Here is an 11,230-nt window from a genome sequence, read left to right as displayed (position 1 = left end):
TAGTTTCGGAGCGAAAAAAGGGCTACCACGAAAAACTATTAAATTTTCTTAGCGTAGTCGCTTCCAAGAAATTAGGGATTTTCTGAGCGTAGTCGCTTCCAAGAAAATCCGATTCCAAGAGGGGTTTTGGATTAGATCGAAACAACGATGTATGTGGTCGATCGTTTTCTTCTCAACAAACTCTAAGTTTGGAGGACTCTACAAGCTCCAAGCTTGGAGTGAGCACGAACCCCCACAGTTCGGCTATTGGTCTCCCCTATGAAGAAGAAAGTGGGGTAGAAGAAGGGACGTTGGAAGTCCCCGAGAAAAGAAGAAGAAATTGAAAAACTTCAAAAACGGGAACTTTTAGAAAAGTTTACCTTGAAAAGATGCCGGAAATCTTGACCGGAAAAGAGGTCGAAGGTGACCGGAAAAAAGGTTGCCAGAGGTCGCCGGAAACAGGTGGCCGGAGCTAGGCTGGGCTGTGCAGGGCAGTTGCGGGGGATACTGCAGGGCTTGTGCGGAGGCTGTGCTGGGCTTGCAGGCAGATGTTCGGCAGGGGCTAGGCAGCTGTCGGCAGATGCAAGCACAGGGGTGCGCAGGCCTCGGCAGCTGTCGGCAAGTGTCGACAGGGGTTATGCGGAGCTTTCGGCAGATGTCGACAAGGGCAGGCACAAGGGTGCGCAGGGCTCTCGGCAGTTGTCGGCAGGACTCGGCAGGAGGTTTGCAGGGGCTGTCGGCAGATCTCGGCAGGTGCAGGCACATGGCTCGGCAGATCTCGGCAGCTACTCGGCAGCTTTCGGCAGGGCTTGCAGGGGCCGGTTCGGATTTTCAGACGGCCGGTTTAGGTCTATTTCGGCCTGTTCCGGTGGTTCCGCCGCCGGTTCTGGGCTCCTTGGGATTAGGGCTTCGATATGTGGGGTGGTGGTTGCAGGATTTTGAAGGTTACGAAATTAGGGTTTTCAGGGTTAGGGCTTCATGCTGATAACGTGTTTTAGGGAATCAAAAATTGAGAGAAAATCGCTGTGTATTTTCATTGATAATAGGGGCCCTCTTTATATAGAGGATTACAATACATAGAGTCTGAATCATAGAAGGAAATATAATCTCTAGATTCTTCTAATTAAACCATATTACCACTAGGTCAAGTAACCTAGAGTTTGGGCCAAACACAAATTAGGGTTTTACTTGAACAAAAATTATATTCTTCTAACAATGAGGTATTTATACACCAAGGTTATATATACAGACTAGGTAAATATTAACTACAATTAAAGTGGTAATTACATTCCTAATAGAACATTCCTAATAGGACACTATTATTCACAATAGGATAAGTTGACTCACGCTAACATGTAATAATCTGATCAAAATCATAATCATTTTCTTCTTACTGGGGCTCGTCGCCATGAAATTGAGCTGAAAGAAGCGCCGCACAGACCTTTTTCTTGGCGAAGCCACTCCCGGAGTCCACAACTCTAAGCAAGTGATTCAGTAGCAGCAGTCCCTCGGAACAACAGTAAATCATGCTCATTACCTATGCTTAGTATCTACCAGTAGTTTGAGTTATTGTATAGCATATTCCAATCAGGTATATAGATACAAAGAGGATACTTCAAACCGTGTAGAAAAGAGTGGAAAACCATATGTGTATTGTATTATGCTCATTTGGCCGGATTTGGGGTCTCTCGACTGGTTTGAGTCCTTGTTGTCTTGTATTCTGCTCCTTTAGCAATGGTTATTCAACTTATTCTACTTGTTGTTTTGGTTTGGCTTTAGGTTAATCTTTGTGGTTGTTTCTCTCTTCGATTTGTGTCTGTTCCATCAACTTTAGTTTGTTGGGTTTGAAATTCTGGTTTGTTATAAGAAAAACGAAAGACCCCTTGTTAAAAAGACAAACGAAATTGATCTAATTTTGGAAAGTCAGTTAATGACATCCGTCTCATACTCGCACTTAAATAGTGTAAAGCAAACATCTTCTTTAAAAAATAAAAAATAAAAAATAAAACCGTTTTTCTTTGCCAAAACGTTTCTGAAAGAACTCTCAACGACTCAAAATCGCACAGAGGAGCCGAGCTTTTATCGAAAAGCACAAACCTTTCTTATCTGACGTTTTGTCCATTCAGTTCGTGTCGGCGATGCAACACTCTCACTCGGAAGAAGCAGACTCGTGCGTGGCCACTGAAACATACGCGTGCTGGTCGATCCGAGACGCTCACTTTCTTAACACCATGACACATCCCTAGCATCGTAACTCTTGGTTTCGTCTCTTCTCCACCCACTTTTCATGGTTAGCTTCTTCTTCTTCTTCTTCATTGCTTGTTATATTCGCTTTTACCTTTCTGATGTACCGAGTTATTGTTGAAATCGATTGCGGATCGTTAAGCACAATGAGAGGTATTTTGGTTTTGTTTTCGATTGACCCTTTGTCGATTTGGATTTGAGAATGATGAGATTTGATTTGTGGGGATGTTTTGAAGGAGGTCAAATTGGTTTTCTTTTTGTTTCTCTGATCAATTTGATGTGCTAGTTTTGATGGGTATTTGTGGTTGTGTCCATAAATTCATTGCTTTTGTCTGTGATATTTGTAGAGAATTTGATTTTAGTTGCAAATGAGGATTTGTTTTTTTGTAAGAAGTTATCTTTTTTGGACGAGTCTCTTCAACTTGCCTGGTAGAAATTTTAATTCTAGTGCTTCTGTTCTGGTTAGGTTGGCATTTCTTGAACTCGTAGTTGTTCCTCTCTTTGGCCAAGTTCTGATTTTGAAACTATCCGGCTTTGAATTGAGAACTTAAGCCCATAATTTAATGGCTTTAGATATGCTGATATGAGCAACAAAGGATGCTTTTGATTCCTGATACGAAGTATCAGTTTTCTTCTTGATTGCCACCCTTATATGCTCCTTTTCATTTATTCTCTTTCATTCTGCTTGAACTTTTCAAGTCGAAATTCTGTAGATTTTGATGACACTATGGTACTTGCAGAAACATAGAACCTCACCTGCAAGAGAAAGTAGTGCGAAAATGTTGGACAACTATATTGGCGAGTATGTTGGTATGGGGGAAGGATCTTCTCACAACTTACACAAGTACAATAAGGTTTCAATTGTACCTCTTGTATTCTTGATCTTCTATGAGGTCTCTGGGGGGCCATTTGGTGTCGAAGACAGTGTGCAGGCAGCCGGTCCCCTGTTAGCCCTTCTCGGTTTTCTGGTTTTTGCAATCATATGGAGTGTTCCGGAGGCCTTGATAACTGCAGAAATGGGCACTATGTTCCCTGAAAATGGGGGATATGTTGTTTGGGTTTCATCGGCTTTGGGTCCATTTTGGGGATTTCAGCAAGGTTGGGTGAAATGGCTTAGTGGGGTGATTGATAATGCTCTGTACCCTGTTCTATTTCTGGACTATCTGAAGTCAGCAATTCCAGCTTTAGAAAGTGGTTTGCCAAGGACAATTGCAGTGTTGGTTTTGACTGCAATTCTCACTTATCTGAACTATAGGGGTTTAACCATAGTGGGCTGGGTAGCTATTTTACTAGGGGTGTTTTCACTTCTTCCTTTTATAGTCATGGGGCTGATAGCAATTCCTAAGATAGAGCCTTCGAGGTGGCTTATCGTAGATGTGGGCACTGTTAATTGGAGTTTGTACTTGAATACGCTTTTCTGGAATCTTAATTACTGGGATTCAATCAGTACTCTTTCAGGGGAAGTGGAAAACCCTAGTAAAACTCTTCCAAAAGCTCTGTTTTATGCTCTAATCATGGTTGTTGTTGGATACATTTTCCCTCTTCTGACTGGTACTGGAGCTATTCCAGTTGATCGTGAAGTATGGTCCGATGGCTATTTTGCTGATATTGCTAAAATGCTGGGAGGCACATGGTTAAGAACCTGGGTTCTAGCGGCAGCTGCTTTGTCAAACATGGGAATGTTTGTGGCTGAAATGAGCAGCGACTCATTTCAACTTCTGGGTATGGCAGAAATTGGGATGCTTCCTGCATTCTTTGCCAAACGATCTCGTTATGGTACCCCTCTTACGGGAATCTTGTTCTCTGCTTCCGGTGTAATTCTGCTATCGTGGTTGAGTTTCCAAGAGATTGTAGCGGCAGAGAACTACTTGTACTGTTTTGGGATGATTATGGAATTCATAGCATTCGTGAAGTTAAGAATTCAGCACCCAAATCTACCGCGGCCTTACAAGATACCTTTTGGGACTATTGGAGCTATTTTGATGTGTATTCCTCCAACAGTGTTGATTTTTGTAGTTATAGCTCTTGCTTCTCTCAAGATCATGGCTATAAGCATTGCTGCTGTGATAGTCGGGTTTGTTTTGCACCCTTGTGTTGAGCACATTAAAAAGAAGAGATGGTATGATTTCTCCAGGAATTCTGACCTTCCAGATTTCCAATATGCATCAGTGTAATGAACCATGATCTCAGTAATGCTAGTTGTCAATCGGTGTTTAAATTGTTGGTTTGTTTCTGAATGTTAAAAGTTACTGGTTGTCTTCTGACTTCTGAGATTTCCTTTGCGGTATGATTTATGAAATTGATATGGGTGAGAAAACCAATGAGCTATAAAATTGATGACCATTGCCGTCACCACATGAACATTCCTTTCATTCTGTACGATAGGACATACGCCTTCTAGGATTTACCGTAGTTCATCCTTCGTTTTGTTTTGGACCGTTGGTTTGTCCAGTTCGTGCCTGTGCCTTTACCTATAGTCTATAGGGATACATCATGCACTACTTCCAAACATAGCCAAAACCAAAACTGGGTTGTGGGTTGGATATTTGGTTTACATCCAAAATAAACCTAATGCTTATTTTCCTCATTATTAGCAGTAGTTGGAATTGGTTTTGAAACAGAGTTCATCTTCAATTGCGCTTTTGTATGAGGCACCTAAACTTTGCCTACCTTAGGTCATGCTGATACAGGGCAGAGAACACTTTTAACTACTTGCCAAACACAGAAGAAGTGTTTTGGATTGAAAAACTCAAAAACTGGAGTGTGAGAACCAATCCCATTATGTAATACAAATACCTAATTGCTTAATCATGCCTCTTTAAGACTATGGGGCACTCATAATGAGGATTTAGAATGGAAAGCAGAGGATGGTGAGTTGTCTTTTTCACCATCTTCCTTTAGCCAACTATCTCATACAATTAGGTACAACACTCACTCCTATAGTACTTTAACATCTTTTCAATACTGATTGCAACTTAGAATGTAAGTCCTTTTTTTTTTTTTCCAATAACATGCCAACAGCATGGAGCAACTATGATCGGCCATATGATTCTGTTTGGGGGGGTCTATGATTCTTACTCCACCATAGCAGATTCTGTGTTACATGTGCAGCTACTTCACTCTGTTCTTCCATGCCTGCCAAACTGTCCCCAGAGAGTGGAGCCCTTGCTTAAAATGCCGAGACCGATGGGTTGGTGGAAGCACATGGATGCTAAACCTGATTCAAATTTATGAGGATTGTTGTCCTGTTGCTAACTACAACCTGTTCAATCCGTCCGTCCCTCCAAAAAAATAAAATCCACGTGCCATTCACAGATATGAGGAGCGAGAGCGAAGAAGCTCTCTCTTTGGCTCAACCTTTTCTTACCAGCTATTGGCTTTTAATTAAAACTATAAAGGTCTCTGTTATCCAACGGAAATTACAACACTTTCTTGTATATATAACACCGCTGTCTTTTTGGCCTTTGTACTACTAAAGCCTCTAGATCCCAACAAGTAAAACAGAGGCTAAACAGTAATAGCAATATGTTCTTTCTTTGAGCGGCTAGTGAAACTTTGATAAACAAAGAAGGATGAGGTTCATAGACAAGAGGAGAGTTGAAGGTTAGGAAGAGAAACAAGAGGGGAAGAGAGAGAAAATGGGTGCGCAAAGTAACACTACTCCGAAAGTTTCACCTAGAGTTTCGACGAGGAAAAGATCAACAACCCTTCAACACCTCTTTGATCTTGATTCCAATGGCAACAAGATTGCCAACAACAATGTTGGGAGCTCATCATCATCTTCTTCATCTTCTTTCAACTCAGATCACGAAGAAACTCTTTCTGCAGTGTCATACTGCACTTTCGTTTTCGCCTTCACTGAAAATGAATGTCCTACACAACAGGAACTCAAGAGGCAAAAACTCTTGCAGCTCCTTTCCTTTGTGAAGACCAATAAAAATTCAATTCCTGTGCAAGTTCTGTCGTCTCTCATTTCCATGATATCAGCCAACTTGTTCAGGCCTCTCCCTCCTCCTTCCAATCCCTCCATCACTGCGGACTTTCCGGATGATGAAGACACCATGTCAGCTTATTCTCCGGTATGGTCACATCTTCAGTTGGTTTATGACATCCTCATACGACTAGTGATCAACAACGACCCCAAGGTACTTCGTCAGTACATTGATAACCAATTTGTTATCAATCTCCTTGCTCTTTTCCAATCCGAAGACCCTAGGGAACGCGACCGCTTGAAGAATGTCTACCACCGGATATATTCCAGATTCACATTCTACCGGGCCTTCATGAGGAAATCCATGAATGATGTGTTCTTGCACTATGTGTTTGAGTCAGAGAGGCATTGTGGGATTAGAGAGTTGCTTGAGATATGGGGAAGCATCATTAATGGCTTCACCATGCCGCTTAAGGAAGAGCACAAGCTGTTCTTGATGAGGGTACTTGTTCCTTTTCACAAGACGAAAGGAATGCAGGCTTATCATAGGCAATTGGCTTATTGTGTGTCTCAGTTTGTCCAGAAGGAGCCGGTGCTCGGTGGGGTTGTTGTTAGAGGGATTCTGAAGTATTGGCCTGTGACTAATTGCCAGAAGGAGGTTTTGCTGATTGGGGAACTTGAGGAACTTGTCGAGAATATTGATCCTGATCAGTATAGGAAGCTAGCTGTGCCTTTATGTAATCAGATTACAAGATGCTTGAACAGTTGGAACTCACAGGTACGCACACACTTCCTTTATACTTATTATCATTGTAAACCAAACAGCACTAGTACGCTTTAGTTTTCATTGTCATTGTTATATCGGTATTGATGTAATTTTAGGTAGCGGAGCGAGCCCTTTATGTTTGGAACAATGAGCATTTTGTGAAGATGATATCAGTGGCAATGGAGGAAGTGTTTCCAGTAGTAGTTGAAGGCATGGAGAAGAACTTGAAGTGGCATTGGAGCAAAAGCGTGCGACAATTGACAGAAAACGTGAAAGTGATGCTCGAAGAAATGGACCCCATTTTGTACTCGAAATGCCTCCAGGAAATCGAGCTCAGAGGATCCAAGGCTCACCAAGCTGAGATCAAGAGGAAGAAGAATTGGGACAGAATAGAACTGGCAGCAGCTCAACACCAGTATTTCCAACCACCACATTTCATATGTGTCTAATTATAACTAAAACAAACGTCAATGTACACCAGTCTCTGCTGGCATTTGGTTTTGGTTTCATAGTCCATTATAGATCGAATAGAAGGTATAATTAGTCTTCCTAGTTAATTATAAGCTTAATTAGTAAGGGAATTTGGGAACATATACAACTCTTCTCAATATGAAACCCACTGAGCATAAAATGCCAGCAAGACCAGATATAGACCTTTTTTAAAAGAGTTATTTACCAAGAGTGCTATTTTTTTAGGGATAATGATAAAAAATGTCATTTTGAAGTGCCTTATTATAATTCAAACAGCACAAATGTCCCTATGATAATTAAGGTCACCTGTTCACGTTCTACCACTGTACTTCAATTTAATTACAAAACTGCCACCGTCAGTTTTCTCTGGCGGTTTGTAAGAGGTAGACTAAAACGGCACTATTGTTTCGTCTTCTCCACATTACTTCGGAAATTCAAACCTCAAAAAACCGCTCAAACCTACTCCGAAATAGAGAAATATTAATCTCCGGCGGCCACATTCTTAGACACATACCTTCTCCGACGACTGTTTTGCTCAACGGTGAAGCAACGCCGACTCTGAAAAGTACTTCACAGAAAAAGCCCCAAATTTTAGGGATTTGAAGAATTGCAGAACTCGAATCGTCTACCTCGACCGGGTAATCTTTCAGCCTTGATTCTCAGAAACTTCTCTTATCAAGTGGAAAACTAGGTGACCTTATTATCATTTCACTATCTAAAGTGACTTTTTCCATCATTTCCCTATTTTTTTATTACATAGTCCGATATATAAGTTTATGTAACATTTTTTTTTTTGTTACATTAAAGGGAGTCGAACTCTTGATCTAACATAATTCTAACTCAATTTCTTACTCAAATGACTAGCTTGATATGTAATGTTACCAAAATATTAAACAAAGTTTAAGATTTATGATCATTTAGAGATAACGAGTACAATTATATAAATTTCTCAACTAAATATATGTAACATTCACCTATATGATTTCAATATAGAGGTACCACTGCACTAGACACTTCAAGTGATTTGAATAAGATACAGAAGAAAGTAATGACAAAGGGTAGGTCAGATTCTAGTTATTATCTACATAACTACATACAGCACCAAAACAAGTAATGGTTATTAACTAGTCATTATATGAAGTACTACAAGACGAAGTAAGGATTACAAGGCAGTTATGACTTATGACAGGGCAGGCCGCCGGCGACTTAAAGAAAAATAGAAGTTCAAATTCAGAAAGTCCCAAGATTGTCATTAAGTGTTATTAACAACAAGTTTTTATATCTTCAAAACTCAAATAGTTCTTTTTTTTGCAAGTAAATGTTATTGTCCTAAGACGTTGGTACAAAACCTTTACTGCATGCTTATACGGATCTTTCAAAATTTTCACTTAAGGTTTTCCTAATATGATTCATGAATGATGTAAATATGATTCATATATATTATAGTCTCAATGTTACTGCACTGCGGTAAAATTGCATGATGCATGATGATTCCAACTTCCAAGCTTATTAATTGGATGAATTATGGAAACCATGAATATTTTTGGCAGTTTGAAACTATTATTCAAGACATCAAAATGTTCATTGAGTTTTGAGAATTTGTCTTTAAATCACGTGTTTCGTGAGGTGAATTTCACTGTTGATACACTAACCATTCTCAATTATAGTTTGAGAGATGATCAAACATGGTAGAATAATCTTTAGTGTGCTTTCAGTTCTTAATTTCGATCACTTTAGCAGTTTAGCCTAAGATATCAAAAGTCGAATGAACTTTCAGTTGTAATTTAATAAACTTCTACTTTTTTTTTTTTTTTTCAGTATAAACTTTTACTTTTTCAATATATGTTTTTATTTTTTTCAACATGATGTATAATACTGAGGAAAACGCAGCGTTTTGATAGAAACCCGCCAGGCAAACGGTGTTAAGTCGGTGGCTTCATCCCTCGAAGGCTCAAACTCTGAGCCAAACGCTATCCAGAGGGACCAAGTGAGCTGGTAAGCCCCACTTTCTCTTCTCTCTCTCTCTCTCGCTTCAAAACCACGTCTTGCGGCCAATTATTGTACATGGTTCTTGAATTAATTGTAATGTTTATGAATCCCTACAAGTTTTAGAGTGAAAATTTTTCAATTTTGATTCTAGGGTGACAGAAAATTTTGATCTTTCATCCGCCAAAACACAATTGCTTCCTGGGTTTTACATTCTAGGGTTAGGTTGGCTAGGAACTTTTGTCTTTTATGGGGTAAAGAACTGAAATTTTGGTTAAACAGACCCAATTGAATTTTTGGATTTTGAGTTTTCGGGATGAATAGTTAGGAACTCTAAAATTGTTGCTACCAGTTTTGCTCTGTTTCTTTCAGTTAGTTCCCAAGTCAGTAGCTTTCTTTACTCACTTAATGTGTGTTGGAGTGTGTATATAGTAGATATATAATTTCTGTGTGTGTATCTCATACTGTTTTGCACAATTTTGACCTAGGATGGCGGCTGTTTCGCAGTCCGTGGCAACATGTTCAGGTATCCCACGACTCTCTTTTTCCTTCTCTTGCTTGCATCAAAGTTTTTTCATGTTGTGATGGTCATTTGATTCTCTTCTTCCCCATTACAGGTTTGATTCATCATCCAGGTAGTGCTAAACTACCATTTGGGAATAAGGGGACCAAGATCACTAATCACAGTGCCGTTTCAGTAACATGTAGAAGGGTAATGGTCTCTTCCTTTTGGAGTTTGAAGGTTTGTACCAGTTGTCTTGCAAATGCGTACCTATTCATGAGGCTTGTTACTGCAGACTCGTAGAGCAGGGATTCAATGTTTGGCTGTACGTCGGGTTGGCACCACATATGCTGCGTCTGTGGGAAAGGATCATCATCAGTTGAGTGTTGATGATGGAGTACCTCAGGAGCCCTTCCTTCTGAGTCTTTTCAAAGAAACAGTGTGGTAATTCTGCCTCTCAATTCCTGGAAGTAATAGGCCTTTCACAAATTGACACCCCAGTCGGTGGACTGGCATAAGAACAACAGCTCAATATATCTTACAAAAGGTGTCATTAGGTAGTTGATTGGTGTGTTTCTACTTTTTCTAGGTCTTTGAGATCATTATTCATTTTTCTGCTTGAGCAGCCGAGTCAGCTGAAGTACATTGAATGGCCAGGTTTCCGTAGCACGGTATGTTTAAAGACTCGCAAAATTCAGTTGTGAATATGAAAATTTTTAGTCAACCTGTGGATACTTATTTAGCAGCATTTGATTCAGTCAGGAGTAACAATTTGACATGGTTAAAATCTGAGGTTCTTCGATTGATTTATGTAGCTGAAGACTGCGACTCTCACTCTTGTTCTTGTGGCGTTGCTCATTGTTGCACTTTCATCAACTGACTCTGCCCTCAGCTATTTGTTGGCTTTGATTCTCAGGAGAAGACCATAATCAAACATTAATACGAGAAGTATGAGCAAGATCATCTGTTGGAGATGTAACTTTTTCATGCCTTTGTTAGTTAGGTGCAACATTAAAAATATCTGCCTCCTTTGAAGTGTTAGTTATCTGTTATTTAAACTACAGCCTAGTCAAATGATATAGAGTACCTTTTTCGCATATTCTGCACATAAAAAATTTGTTCTTGGTTCTTCGACTTCTTTCCGAATGTGTTTAGATGAGGAAGTAGAGGGGGATCTGGGTTCAAGGTGAGATTTAACTTCTCATCTACTAGAGTGCTTCGTCTGGAAACTGAAGATAGGATTTGGCAATGTCTTGTGGGATTTGAAAATGGAATTTGAGATATTATTTTTAACTTCCATCTAGACAGTTGTTATTTGAACATTCCATTCGATTGGTACCTAGTTCAAACT

General features: G+C 39.9%; 3 protein-coding genes across 4 annotated transcripts; all 3 read left to right on the top strand.

Annotated features, from left to right (window-relative positions):
* Positions 1 to 1,966: 1,966 nt before the first annotated feature.
* LOC133738620 (probable polyamine transporter At1g31830) lies at positions 1,967 to 4,487 on the top strand. Of its 2 annotated transcripts, none has more exons than XM_062166193.1 (2): positions 1,967 to 2,269; positions 2,964 to 4,487. In XM_062166193.1, exons 1-2 carry the CDS (start codon positions 2,267 to 2,269, stop codon positions 4,395 to 4,397), a joined length of 1,437 nt encoding a protein of 478 aa, XP_062022177.1. In that variant the 5' UTR covers positions 1,967 to 2,266; the 3' UTR covers positions 4,398 to 4,487. The 2 variants fall into 2 exon arrangements, with proteins under 2 accessions (XP_062022177.1, XP_062022178.1); XM_062166194.1 differs by having other exon boundaries at positions 1,967 to 2,376.
* Positions 4,488 to 5,012: 525 nt separating this feature from the next.
* LOC133738621 (serine/threonine protein phosphatase 2A 57 kDa regulatory subunit B' beta isoform-like) lies at positions 5,013 to 8,033 on the top strand. The gene is made up of 2 exons (XM_062166195.1): positions 5,013 to 6,932; positions 7,037 to 8,033. Exons 1-2 carry the CDS (start codon positions 5,862 to 5,864, stop codon positions 7,367 to 7,369), a joined length of 1,404 nt encoding a protein of 467 aa, XP_062022179.1. The 5' UTR covers positions 5,013 to 5,861; the 3' UTR covers positions 7,370 to 8,033.
* A 1,247-nt stretch (positions 8,034 to 9,280) lies between these two features.
* On the top strand, positions 9,281 to 10,976 carry LOC133740565 (uncharacterized). Its single transcript, XM_062168514.1, has 6 exons — positions 9,281 to 9,386; positions 9,866 to 9,903; positions 9,995 to 10,089; positions 10,175 to 10,323; positions 10,469 to 10,550; positions 10,695 to 10,976. Exons 2-6 carry the CDS (start codon positions 9,867 to 9,869, stop codon positions 10,806 to 10,808), a joined length of 477 nt encoding a protein of 158 aa, XP_062024498.1. The 5' UTR covers positions 9,281 to 9,386; position 9,866; the 3' UTR covers positions 10,809 to 10,976.
* The last annotated feature ends 254 nt before the right edge of the window (positions 10,977 to 11,230 follow it).

Source organism: Rosa rugosa, chromosome 3, assembly GCF_958449725.1.
Source record: "Rosa rugosa chromosome 3, drRosRugo1.1, whole genome shotgun sequence".
NCBI lineage: Eukaryota > Viridiplantae > Streptophyta > Magnoliopsida > Rosales > Rosaceae > Rosa > Rosa rugosa.
Note: the sequence above shows the minus strand (reverse complement) of the source record. Positions and strands in the feature narration are given on the sequence as shown.